The sequence below is a fragment of the Alosa alosa genome, chromosome 10 (genome assembly GCF_017589495.1).
Source record: "Alosa alosa isolate M-15738 ecotype Scorff River chromosome 10, AALO_Geno_1.1, whole genome shotgun sequence".
In the NCBI taxonomy this organism is placed as follows: domain Eukaryota; kingdom Metazoa; phylum Chordata; class Actinopteri; order Clupeiformes; family Clupeidae; genus Alosa; species Alosa alosa.
Genome location: NC_063198.1, coordinates 33,552,885 through 33,566,949, shown reverse-complemented (window position 1 = coordinate 33,566,949; position 14,065 = coordinate 33,552,885). Strand labels below are relative to the sequence as shown.

Below are 14,065 nucleotides of genomic sequence, written 5' to 3'. Positions count from 1 at the left end.
TCATACTGAGAACATGTTTGTCTTCTACTCTACAAAGTTTGGTCAGGCTAGGAATAATACTTAGATATGAATGACCAAACATGGTCTTCAAGATAAGGCCTTTTAGAGAGTGTAAACCAGTGGTCACCAACCTTTTTGAGCCCAAGATCCCTAACCTCGCCCTGAACAAAGGCAAGATCTACCTTGAAGTGTCAAAAGAAAATCAAAGCTAAAATACTTCCAATTTAAGGCCTTTTATTTAGGCAAATGTATCAGGTCAAAAATATCACATCCTCCACCCCCTTATACAGGCACTTTAACATAGTCTTTACTTACATGATTTTGGTTTTGATTTTCGAATTGGAGTAAGTGTTTGTGACAATACGTCATGATAAATTTGATGTTTGATCGCATGAAGCATCTTTCACGTAATTAATGCGCACTCTAGAAAGTGAAAGTAACCTAAGCCTAGGCCTACAATGCACTCCGTGTCTGTGCACATCCGCAATCGAATACATTCTTCAAATGGAGAACAAATTCCTGATCGCTAAAGTTTTGTTTTTTATTTTCTGTCAGTTAGCAGTTGATGTAGAAGCACCTAACATAATTTGACTTCAGCGGTGACAAGTCCTGTTGCGAGAGAGAGAGAGAGAGAGAGAGAGAGAGAGAGAGAGAGGAGGAAGAGAGAGAGAGAGGAAGAGAGAGAGAGAGAGAGAGAGAGAGAGAGAGAGAGAGAGTGCAAAGTGGTGCTGTGTGTGTGTGTGTGTGTGTGTGTGTGTGTGTGTGTGTGTGTGTGTGTGTGTGTGTGTGTGTGTGTGTGTCTGCATGGGGTTTCGTTCGGTTCAAGTCAGAAGTTGGTTCGTCCGGTCCCGCATTCACGCTGCTCCATTATTAGATTAACGTTATCAGACAGTACTGTAAATGTATGCAAGAATTTCTCGCATTATGATGGCTAGGTCTTGAATAAATCATGTGCTATCCTATCCCACGCTGAAATGTAGGCTATGCCCTGTTAACGTTGGCGAACATGTGGGAATTTGGTGACTGTTTTTAATTGTCCTGTTATTCTCGGGATCTACTGGGCAAGTCCTAAAGATCTACTGGTCGATCGCGATCGACGGGTTGGCGACCACTGGTGTAAACCATCAAGGGGAAAAAAGACTAAGAAAACAATAGAACTGAACAAAAATATTTTACAGGTTTTAGTTATGGAACCTGAACATTGTGTAGACAAACTTTGAGGAAAATCAGAGTCTGTGCTGCAACCTTTTTCCTGGATTTTGTCTGATTTGACACGGAATGACCCAGGAGTGGCCAGCGTGTCCTAGGGTTTTGGGGTCACCCAGTCTGCTACTGATCCGTACACTCTGCTCATACGAACTCTGGGCTCAGGAGCCACACACACACACATAATTACACACACACACACAAATACATACACACACACACACACACACAGGAATGACTCAGGAGCGACACAGTACCCTATTTGTCTTCAAGATGGCCATCACAACCTCGGTAAAAACTACATGCTATACCTGTCATCTTAATCAAGCCATGAAAACTTCTCTAAACTTTTCTCTAAACTTCTCTTGAACATCACTCACCACTAAGTTCAAAACATGAGTGTTTAAAAATAACCTTTAGCGGGAGCGCTGTGGTGCAACAGGCTATCGCCCCCACACCATGTACGGGTCAACAGGCTACAGCCCCCACACCATGTACGGGTCAACAGGCTACAGCACCCACATCATGTACAGGTCAACAGGCTACAGCACCCACATCATGTACAGGTCAACAGGCTACAGCACCCACATCATGTACGGGTCAACAGGCTACAGCACCCACATATGTACGGGTCAACAGGCTACAGCACCCACATCATGTACGGGTCAACAGGCTATAGCACCCACACCATGTACGACTCCAAGTGTCCACGGAGACCCTGGCCAGTCTGACCTGCGGTCATGTCTCCATCTCTCTCTCCTGCGGTCAGATCCTGATCCCACCCAATCTCTCTCTCTCTCTCTTTCTCTCACTCACTTCCTGTTTAAAATAACCTTTAGTAAACATTCCTGCACTGAATCTCCAAAAGGACAGTTAATGAACCACAGACGGGTTAACATTCACCACACAAACACACACACACACACAGGCACACACACTCACCTCCAGGCCTCGGCTCCACCTGTGTGTCAGGTACCTGGAGAGGAAGCACACATACACCCTGCCGGAGCATCTGGGTCAACCGTCCCGGATTACAGCCACATCAGAGCCAGTGCTGAGCCACATCAGAGCCAGAGCTGAGCTGCTGTCATCTTCCTGCTGGGTTAATGATGCACCTGGCAAACACCTGACTCTGGAACTCTGACATGGTGGTGGGTGTAGCCAGACCACACCAAGAGCAGATCCACACACACCAAAAGCAGATCTAGACCACACACACCAAGAGCAGATCTAGACCACACACACCAAGAGCAGATCTAGACCACACACACCAAGAGCAGATCTAGACTCACACACACCAAGAGCAGATCTAGACCACACACACCAAGAGCAGATCTAGACCACACACACCAAGAGCAGATCTAGACTCACACACACCAAGAGCAGACTCACACACACCAAGAGCAGATCCACACACACCAAGAGCAAATCTAGACTCACACACACCAAGAGCAGATCCACACACACCAAGAGCAGATCTAGACTCACACACACCAAGAGCAGATCTAGACTCACACACACCAAGAGCAGATCTAGATTCACACACACCAAGAGCAGATCTAGACTCACACACACCAAGAGCAGATCTAGACTCACACACACCAAGAGCAGATCTAGACCACACACACCAAGAACAGATCTACACACACCAAGAGCAGATCTAGACTCACACACACCAAGAGTGCTGATCTGGAGCCAATTTTGTGTATCCGGGCCAGACCAGAGACGCATACGGGCCACATCAGAGTGTGTTTGTGTGTGTGTGTGTGCCCTCTGCAGTCTGGCAGACCTGTCTCAGTGTGTGCAGTCTGTTGTGTACCGTTTGTGTGTGTGTGTGTATGAGGGATGGTATGACTGAGGACCGTCACCCACGAATGTGTCCTACATACCAGCATCTGGAATGTAAAGGGATGTTTTTGGTTTTGTTTGTCTGTAATCAACTGTCCAGTTTGAATGTAGCATAATAGTCATGCCAGGTAACCAGTGCAGTCATGCCAGGTAACCAGTGTAGTCATGCCAGGTAACCAGTGTAACGTGCCGAAATAATCTAAGACCTTCGGACATGTCAGTCTTCAATTTGCCTGCTGCATACCATAGTTATGACTTGTCAAGAACAAGGAGGAGTTGGGATCAGTGTGTGTGTGTGTGTGTGACTGCAGGATAAGATGTCTCACCAACGTATGACAGTCACACACACACACACACACACTCACACACAAAAGACACAACATTTGACACACATTCTGCGGGATAACAGGTCTTAACAATGTCTGACACATGAACACACACTTTGTGGGATAACTGGTGTTATAAACTTTGCATGTACACACACACACACACACACACAGTGGGATAACAGGTTTAGCTGCTTCTTGTCGTGACCAAATGAAACCTTCAGGCAGCAGGAGCCAGCAGCCCCATGGAGCCTGCAACTGCCATGCTTTGGGAAAGGAAAAGGGGTGTGTGTCTGTGTGTTGCAGGTCCCCAGGTGTGTGTGTGTTGCAGGTCCCCAGGTGTTTGGTTGCATATTTATGATAACATTTTGTAGTCTCTCTAATTGACCACTGTTTCTTAAGTTTCGCTCCAGAGTGGGAGATGGGAAAAGTGATCTCTTATCTGTTCACATTATTTTCATGTAAAAATGATCTACAGCTATGAAAAAAGCTGTTATGATGGTAATCATGACTTTTGAATAAATTCATGTTTAACAATAACATTCTGACCTTGTCTGTGTCTTATTTTTATGATTATGGTATTTGGCTTTTATCCAAAGCCACTTTCATTTACATTTACATGTATTTAGCGATGCATCTATCCAAAGCCACTTACATGTAAATTATATTACAAGGACTATTGTCCCTGGAGCAACTCCAAAAGAATTTAAAGCAACACCAAAGAGTTTTTTGTACCTTAAAATAATGTTTCCAAAATCGCTTCAGTGGTTCATCAACTCGTAACAGGGTGAACGGCACTTTCTGCATTCGCTTCGCGACCCTCTACCGGCTATAACCGCACTATGTAAGTTTGCTGGATCGGGTAGTGGATCTGTAGTTCGATGGAATGAGACATAAGAAACTAAAATTTGACTTGCATCTGATGTCGCAATACATCATACTTTCATAAAATCATGCAACATATTCTACCTTGTCTGTGGACATTGTTATTTGCAAAGCTGGTGCTGGATAAACAAATGGTGCGTGTGACAGAGGAAAAGTTCTTTGGTGTTGCTTTAAGTGTCTTGCTCAAGGGCACAGCACAACACCGGGAATTGAACCCACAACCCCAAAAGCCTACATAAACATAATAATAACAACAACAACAACATTATCAAATATCAAGGAGTCTTTATCATCCCCAAGGGACAATTTGTTATGTACGGAGCCCCTAAGGCACACATGGGCCACATCCGGCCCGTGGGCTTTCCCTGACCGGCCCGCGTAAGGTCCGTGAAAGAACAATAGTCAAGAGCCTAGCATAGAGATAATGCATGCAAATCAATATCGTTGTTTTTAATTTTGAAAGCGACTGCTATTTTGCACCATACATTTGTGCGTGGATGCATAATGACGTGAAACCCCCTCACTGATGTGCTGGTGAATAGAATTTATGCTTCTGCGTCGACACAATGCAGTTGCCTTTACGCCGGGCGTAAACCTTTCAAAGTTTTGTGTCTCTTATGTCTCGCCGCTCACCACCGCAAAGGTTGTTAGAACGAACTCCTACTGCTGCTCGCTTGGCGTACGAAGTGTTCATTTCAAAACGTTACTGGCAGATAGACAGTTTACAATCGGATAACCCCAGAATTGTAACCAAAATATGTCTGAGTTTATTTGCAAAGCTTATGTTAGCTTAACTAGTATGATGCTACTACCCACAGGTTGCTTGAAGCAGCCGGCTCAACACACAGAGCGAGTTGACCAATCACAATTATGTGCATAAAGTTAAAGCAAAAACATAGCCTACATTTTTAAAATAGTTTTCTTTGTGCATGTTGATTAACTAATGACAGCCTACTATTGTCTGCTCCACATTTTCGTAGTCTAATTCTGCATAGAGTTAATTTAATGATGGCAATGATTTAATGATGAAATATTGCTGAGTGTTGATGAAATGGTGGCCTATCGGTTGTACTGACTCCTTCACATTTTCATGACCTAGCCTAATTATATAGATATTGTAGTACTTTTTTATATCAGTCTTTGAAAACTGAAAAAAATGTCAATGTCAAAAAATAATTTTCGAGAATGAGGATTAAATACTGGACATAGATTAAATATTGCTGTTTTTCCTTTGTCTCCCTCACATTTTCATCTGTTCTTACGACTAGTAAACAAAACCATATGATTTACCTAATGTTATACAAGAACAGAATATGATTTACTTAATGTTATACAAGAACAGAATAGAATTGAACAGAATTGAGTTCAGACTTGAGTTCGGTATTTTGGGTCCAGCCCTCCTCAACAGTCCCAGTTTGTCATGTGGCCCCTTGGGGAAATTAGTTGCCCACCCCTGATCTAAGGGGACATGAGCAAAAAAAATCTAAAGTTTAGTTTCATGTTCTCACGTGAAACTTTCATGAGCGCACATGAAACTTTCACGTGAGCACATGGAAGTTTCGTGTGCACACGCAAAACCTTTTCACATCAAAGTTTCAGATGAGCACATGAAAGTTTTACATGCGCACATGTTTCATGTAAGCACATGAAACTAAACTTTAGATTTTGCTCATGTCCCCTTAGGGGTTTCGTAGTTATGCAATATCAACAGTAAAAATATTTGACTTTTCATTAACAAAAAACTATTAACATACTATGACTCCGTCCGGGACATAATTAATTTATTAAATGCAGGGTGAAATGATGAATCTTAACAATGCTCATGTTATAATACAGTATTTCAACTTCATTTAATTATACTGAAGTTCGCGGAGAGTCTGCATTCTGGTTTGGTGTGGTCACCTAACCACCGAGGTAAGCGCAAAAACGTGCCTCTTCCGCATTACAAACCGACTAGCACTAGGACCAATGAAGGCTGCATTAACAACGCTTCACAATTAGGGTAGACTTCTATGGGTAGCAGCGCTTTGAGTGGAATTTGGACAAAGTTCCTTTCTTTGATAAACCACCACAAGAAAGAAACAGACAAATCCACAGAAGAAAGAGACCCGCTATCCACCTGCGTGAGGGCGTTTTAAATCCCGGCAGAGTATTACCTGTTTAATTCCAGGTGGTTTCTTCTCGGAATTGAACAGAAAGGGCATTGTGTGTTCGGAATCAAGGTAAGGGCTAGGCCGACTCGTTTACATGTCACCTTGGCCGATGGTGTGAATACAAAACTATAGATCCGCATGACAATGTCCAGTAGAGGAATTATTTCATTGTGAGAGCCCTGGCGCCCGGCCGGTGTGAAGATTGTTTCCTCAAACGAAGTTCCTCCGAACATGGCAGGCATTCATTAGTCATGGCGCTGGCATTCATTAGTCGTGGCGCTGGAAGTCACACACTAAGCACTTAAGTGTCACCAGGACCCTCGTGGGTTTTCCAATAGAGTTCTTATTTTTACTGTAACAAGTTTCGTATTTGAACTTTTACGCTCCGAATATTTCTGGAGAAGCCACAGAAACATCCGTGTCACTCACACCAGAACAGAGTTCCAGTTCCAGTAGGATAGATTACATGGAGACTCTTGTCATCTTCATGCAGGTTGCGGAAGGATTTCCCCCATATCGCACTTTTAAATGGCCTGTAGAAGTGATTGTGTGAGTGAACTGTGTCAGAAAAGAGTTCGTTGTCGTAGCTTTTCGTGTGTGTTACCTGCATGAAAGGCATTTCTTAACTAGTAGTTTTTTCACCTGGACCACGCCTCTTCAAACAGCTAGGCCTACTTCTCTCGACAGGTGTGATTTATAGGTGTTGCTTACCTGTTAGTAATTAAGTTTACTGCGCTGGTAAACACCCAGTGTTCCGTCACGGTGTATATGGCCGTGTTTGACAGTTTTGATCATTACGCGGCACTGTTACCTGGTGGGGTTGATAATATCACAAGGACAAAGAATCTCTCTCTGTTTATGCCCTCCCCTCCTCTTATCAGTGCATGCTACAGGACATGTCCGCTGCAGTGTCGTCTAAAAAAAACATGCTGTACACTTTTCAGTTAGTTTACAATATTCCCTGAGATGCTGCCAGATGCACATAGTACAACTACGCCTTTATATTGTCTTCAGAACTGAATTTGTTGAAAACACCTTTGAGAAATTGCCCTCCATTTCCAATCAACTACTACAGTAGGCTATTCATCAAACATCTATCCACAAAAGAAGCAAACCACGAGGATGTTAATAATTATAAAGCTATCACAATTAAAATGATAACCATATGGTATTAGGCAGAATTAAAATAACATTAGAATAAACTAGAATGTAATGCCAGAGGAGTTGCAATAGTGGATGGGAAGCTGCTAAAGTGCCAGAGGAGTTGCAATAGTGGATGGAAAGCTGCTGGCTTAATGTTGGTGGGGAAATTCCTGGAAAAAAAAACATTAAATCACTTAATCTTTGAGTTCATACAAACCCTCGTGCCAAAAGACCTTGTGTCAAGGCTTTCTTGAGATATAACACTCAAGGTGTTTTTGACCTTGACATTTGACCTTTGACCTCCAACATCAACTCACTTCATCTTTGAGTCCATACAAACACTTGTACCAAATTTGAAGCATATGCGTCAAACCGTTCTGGAGATATAATGCGCAAAGCATGAGATATGGCTGTGACTTTTATTGACCCAACGGAAACACTTAAACAGGATGTGTAGTTTTAGAGCGCACCAGATTGTATGCATTAGAAGCTGAGACAGTTTGATTCACAGGTGACACCTGTGCCAGTGTTCTAATTAGCCCGGGAACTACTCTGGGAGCTTAACGAGTAGCTGGCTTTAGGCCATTATGACATCACAGCCATTCAAGTCTATGGGGGAAAAATGAGCTTTTTACCATTTTTAATCCACTATTTCTCAAAAAGTATAAACTTTTAAGAAAATCTGAAAAAGTTACTCTGTTGTCCAACTCCAGACCTACAAAACGGTTATTTCAACATGTCTGTACGTTAAGCGGTTAGAGTCGCATTAATTCTTGAAAAGGTAAAAAGAAAAAATGGCTATAATAACTAGAAAAGCATTTCCTGAAGGAAAATACAGTGCATGCAAAGTTGTTGCTGTGTTGGTTGCTAGGGTAATTATAGTGGTTGCTATGCTATAAAGTGGTTGCTAGGCTGTCGCTAAGGTAATTATAGTGGTTGCTATGCTATAAAAGTGGTTGCTAGGTTGTTGCTAGGGTATTTAAGGTGGTTGCTAGGCTGTTGCTAGGGAAATTATAGTGGTTGCTATGTTATAAAAGTGGTTGCTAGGTTGTTGCTAGGGTATTTAAGGTGGTTGCTAGGCTGTTGCTAGGGTAATTATAGTGGTTGCTATGCTATAAAAGTGGTTGCTAGGTGGTTGTTAGGTTGTTGCTAGGGTACTTAAGGTGGTTGCTAGGCTGTCGCTAAGGTAGTTCTGACGTGTGCCCTAGGGGGCAGTTAATGGGTCTGGGCAGTCCTGGGGCAGTTCTGACGTGTGCTGGGGGCAGTTAATGGGTCTGGGCAGTCCTGGGGTAGTTCTGAAGTGTGCTGAGGGCAGTTCTGACGTGTGCTGGGGGGGTAGTTAATGGGGGGCAGTTAAGGTTTGTGCAGTATGGACAGAACAAGGCTGCAGCAGTTGTCTAGTTGTCTCCAGTAGTTGCTGTTTATGGGAGTGTGTGTGTGTGTGTGTGTGTGTGTGTATGCGCTTCTGCGTGTGTGTGAGTGTGTGTGTGTGCCTGCTTGTGTGTGCGTGCGTGTGTCTGTATTTGTGTATTTGTTGGTCTGTTTATTATGACAGCACTTCCTCTCATTCTGAGCGGTTTCCCATTTGTGCCAGTTCTGGACAGAGCAAGAGCAACACACACACACACACACACATCCCACACACACACACACACACACACACACACACACACAAACACATACACAATCTCTCTCCTTCCTCACCTCACCCACCGTTTCATTTACTACTCTAGAGCACACACACACACCCTCATGAAAACGAGCTATAGGAATCTTTTTTAGGAATCTGTTTGGGACTAAATATTATTATAGTAGCCTAATCTTACAATACTATAATATTTGAGGACATACTATATAATTATTATAGTATTTTAGGACATACTATATAATTATTATAGTAGCCTAATCTTACAATACTATAATATTTGAGGACATACTATATAAATATTATAGTAGCCTAATCTTACAATACTATAATATTTGAGGACATACTATATAATTATTATAGTATTTGAGGACATACTATACAATTATTATAGTATTTGAGGACATACTATATAATTATTATATAGTATTTTGGGACCTACTATTTTGGGACGTACTATAGACGTATTGTAGTATTTTGGGGTGAAATTTGACTTGTAATGCGGGATATAAAATGTGTGTGTGTGTGTGTGTGTGCGTGCGTGTGTGTGTGTGTTGGAGGTGTGTGATGTGTTCGAGTGGCACAGGGTTGTGTGGGTCGGGTGGTGAGGGTGGTGCCCAGCGCAGGTCCACTCAGAGCAGCTCCGGCTCCCGTTACGCCCTCTGTGCCCTGGGCGTGGGCCTCGTGGCGCTCGGCGTGGTCATGATCATCTGGACCGTCGTTCCCCTGGACGCCGCCACCAACCAGAATGACACGTTACTCAAGCCCCACCCCACGGACGGGCCAGACGAGGAGGAGGAGTCCAAGACCAAGACGTCGTCCGTGGCCTTCGTGCTGGTGGGGTCAGGAGCGGCCATCCTCCTGCTGGCCGTGTGCCTGGGCGTCCGGGAGAAGAAGAGGGTCCAGCGTAGAGGCGCCCAGCAGGACACAGCAGGGGCCCAGTTCAGCGACCAAGGAGAGGAGGCGGACTCGTGACACACACACACACACACACACACACACACACACACACACACACACACACACATACACACACACGTACATACACACCTGGGAGGGGGACTCGTGAGTCTCTCACACACACACACACACACATACACACACACACACACACATACACACACAAATACACACACACACACACACACGTACATAGACACACACGTACATACACACTGAGGAGGGGGACTCGTGAGTCACACACACACACACACTGAGGAGGGGGACTCGTGAGTCTCTCACACACACACACACACACACATACACACATACACACACACATACACACACAAATACACACACACACACACACACATACATAGACACACACGTACATACACACTGAGGAGGGGGACTCGTGAGTCACACACACACACACACTGAGGAGGGGGACTCGTGAGTCTCTCTCTCACACACACACACGTACATACATAGATACTGACAAACATACACACACACACACACACACACACACCAGTGCACATTCTCACACACCTAGATGACTTCAGGGACCCTTTTCCCCAGTAACACTTCTCTCTGCTGTCCGAGTGCTTAACGATGTGCGTGCGAAGTGCAAGGCGTCTGGGCGAGGCGCAGGCAGGTCTGAGGTCGGCTGGCGCCTCTAACTACGGGCGTACGAGCTATGCCGGGAGGCGTGTGGGCGGTCAGTACCCGATCCGGCAGAGCAACCTGCGCAACAGCACGACCCACCTGCCCTCCTACGAGGACCTCATCGCCGCCGTGGAGAACGAGGGAGACGGAACCGAACCTGGGCCCAGCACCGCCCCCCCTCTGGACCCGCACACCCCCCCGGCCGTCGCTGATGCCCCCCGCCCCCCCCCAGCGGAGCACCAGCCGGGCCAGCCGAATCCTCCGTCCACTGCGCGTGCGACGCTTCAGGTCCGAGAAGCTGCACCTCAAAGAGATCCGGCTCAACATCAACCCCCCGGCGCCCGGCACGGTGGTCATCGAGCCCATCACCCCCCCGCCACAGTACGACGGAGAGAAGCTGCCCGAGTTGTGAACACTGCCCCCTGGTGCAGGGGAGGGGGACAGCAGCAGGAGCGCTTAGGAGCGCGTGTCCCAGGGACAAGCCTCACACACACACGCGCGCGCCGGACACCTGCAGTCTCCTGACTCCACACACACACACACACACACACACACACACACACGACAGACACCTGCTCTCACCTGACTCCCCCCACACACACACACACACACACAACAGAACATGCTCTCTCCTGACTCCACACACACACACACAACAGAAACATGCTTTCTCCTGACTCCACACACACACACACACACACACACACGACAGACACTTGCTCTCTCCTGACTCCACACACACACAACAGAAACATGCTTTCTCCTGACTCCACACACACACACACACACACACGACAGACACTTGCTCTCTCCTGACTCCACACACACACACACACACACACACACACACGACAGACACTTGCTCTCTCCTGACTCCCCACACACACACACACCACACACACTGCACAGCCTGTAGACATGTGTGTTCATGGGACTCTATTTGCTGTCCTCCTGTGGAGACCGCGGACTTTTGACTTTGGGTCCTAACTCAACCCTGCTCTGGGTCCTAACTCAACCCTGCTCTGGGTCCTAACTCAACCCTGCTCTAGTTTAGTAATCTGGTCTGGTGGGGTTTACTCTGGTCCCGACTCCTCTCTGTTCTGGGACGGTTTGTATCCGGCCGCTGGCTGCTTCATCTCTGCTACATGTCATCTCATACCATTTCCATAGTAACCTGATCGACCATTCACTCCGACACCCCATAATAAGAATGACAACGGAGCCGTTAGGTCACTCAACTGAGCCTTTGTGTGGACCTGACTAGCTTACCTTAGAACTGCAATATTACAATGACCTGAGATGTCTTTACCTTAAAACACAACAACAACAATATTACAATGACCTGAGATGTCTTTACCTTAAAACAATGACCTATGATGTCTTTACCTTAAAACACAACAATATTACAATGACCTATGATGTCTTTACCTTAAAACACAACAACAACAATATTACAATGACCTGAGATGTCTTTACCTTAAAACAATGACCTATGATGTCTTTACCTTGACATTACAAATGACCTATGATGTCTTACCTAAAAAAACAAACAACAATATTACAATGACCTATGATGTCTTTACCTTAAAACACAACAACAATATTACAATGACCTATGATGTCTTTACCTTAAAACACAACAACAATATTACAAATGACAAATTTTACCTTAAAACACAAATAAATAATATTACAATGACCTATGATACCTTAAAACACAACAACAATATTACAATGACCTATGATGTCTTTACCTTAAAACACAACAACAATATTACAATGACCTATGATGTCTTTACCTTAAAACACAACAACAATATTACAATGACCTATGATGTCTTTACCTTAAAAACAACAACAATATTACAATGACCTATGATGTCTTTACCTTAAAAACACAACAATATTACAATGACCTACAATGTCTTTACCTTAAAAACAACAACCAATATTTAGAATCTTAAAAACAACAACAATATTACAATGACCTATGATGTCTTTACCTTAAAACACAACAACAATATTACAATGACCTATGATGTCTTTACCTTAAAACACAACAACAATATTACAATGACCTATGATGTCTTTACCTTAAAACACAACAACAATATTACAATGACCTATGATGTCTTTACCTTAAAACACAACAACAATATTACCTAATGTCTCTTTACCTTTAAAACAACCAATATTACAATGATGATGTCTTTACCTTAAAACACAACAACAATATTACAATGACCAATGACCTATGATGTCTTTTACCTTAAAACACAACAACAATATTACAATGACCTATGATGTCTTTTACCTTTAAAACACAACAACAATATTACAATGACCTATGATGTCTTTACCTTTAAAACACAACAACAATATTACAATGACCTATGATGTCTTTACCTTAAAAAACACAACAATATTGACCTATGATGTCTTTTAATTTTAAAAAACACAACAACAATATTACAATGACCTATGATGTCTTTACCTTAAAACACAACAACAATATTACAATGACCTATGATGTCTTTACCTTAAAACACAACAACAATATTACAATGACCTATGATGTCAATATTTTTACCTTAAAACACAACAACAATATTACAATGACCTATGATGTCTTTACCTTAAAACACAACAACAATATTACAATGACCTATGATGTCTTTACCTTAAAACACAACAACAATATTACAATGACCTATGATGTCTTTACCTTAAAACACAACAACAATATTACAATGACCTATGATGTCTTTTACCTTTAAAACACAAACAATAATAACAATGACCTATGATGTCTTTACCTTAAAACACAACAATATTACAATGACCTATGATGTCTTTACCTTAAAACACAACAACAATATTACAATGACCTATGATGTCTTTACCTTAAAACACAACAACAACAATATTACAATGACCTATGATGTCTTTACCTTAAAACACAACAATATTACAATGACCTATGATGTCTTTACCTTAAAACACAACAACAATATTACAATGACCTATGATGTCTTTACCTTAAAACACAACAACAATATTACAATGACCTATGATGTCTTTTACCTTTAAAACACAACAACAATATTACAATGGCCTATGATGTCTTTACCTTAAAACACAACAACAATATTACAATGGCCTATGATGTCTTTACCTTAAAACACAACAACAATATTACAATGACCTATGATGTCTTTACCTTAAAACACAACAATATTACAATGACC

General features: G+C 43.1%; 1 protein-coding gene and 1 long non-coding RNA gene across 2 annotated transcripts; one reads left to right on the top strand and one right to left on the bottom strand.

Annotated features, from left to right (window-relative positions):
- Positions 1-6,141: 6,141 nt before the first annotated feature.
- On the top strand, positions 6,142-11,326 carry tmem51b (transmembrane protein 51b). Its single transcript, XM_048255534.1, is given in 4 exon segments — positions 6,142-6,487; positions 9,767-10,177; positions 10,778-11,033; positions 11,035-11,326. Coding segments are annotated over 3 exon segments (855 nt in total). The 5' UTR covers positions 6,142-6,487; positions 9,767-9,773; the 3' UTR covers positions 11,230-11,326.
- Positions 11,327-12,394: 1,068 nt separating this feature from the next.
- Positions 12,395-13,231, bottom strand: LOC125302080. Its single transcript, XR_007194831.1, has 3 exons — positions 13,203-13,231; positions 12,821-12,979; positions 12,395-12,445 (listed from the first exon to the last, which is right to left on the bottom strand). It is a non-coding gene; the product is annotated as an uncharacterized LOC125302080 (long non-coding RNA).
- Between the last annotated feature and the right edge of the window lie 834 nt (positions 13,232-14,065).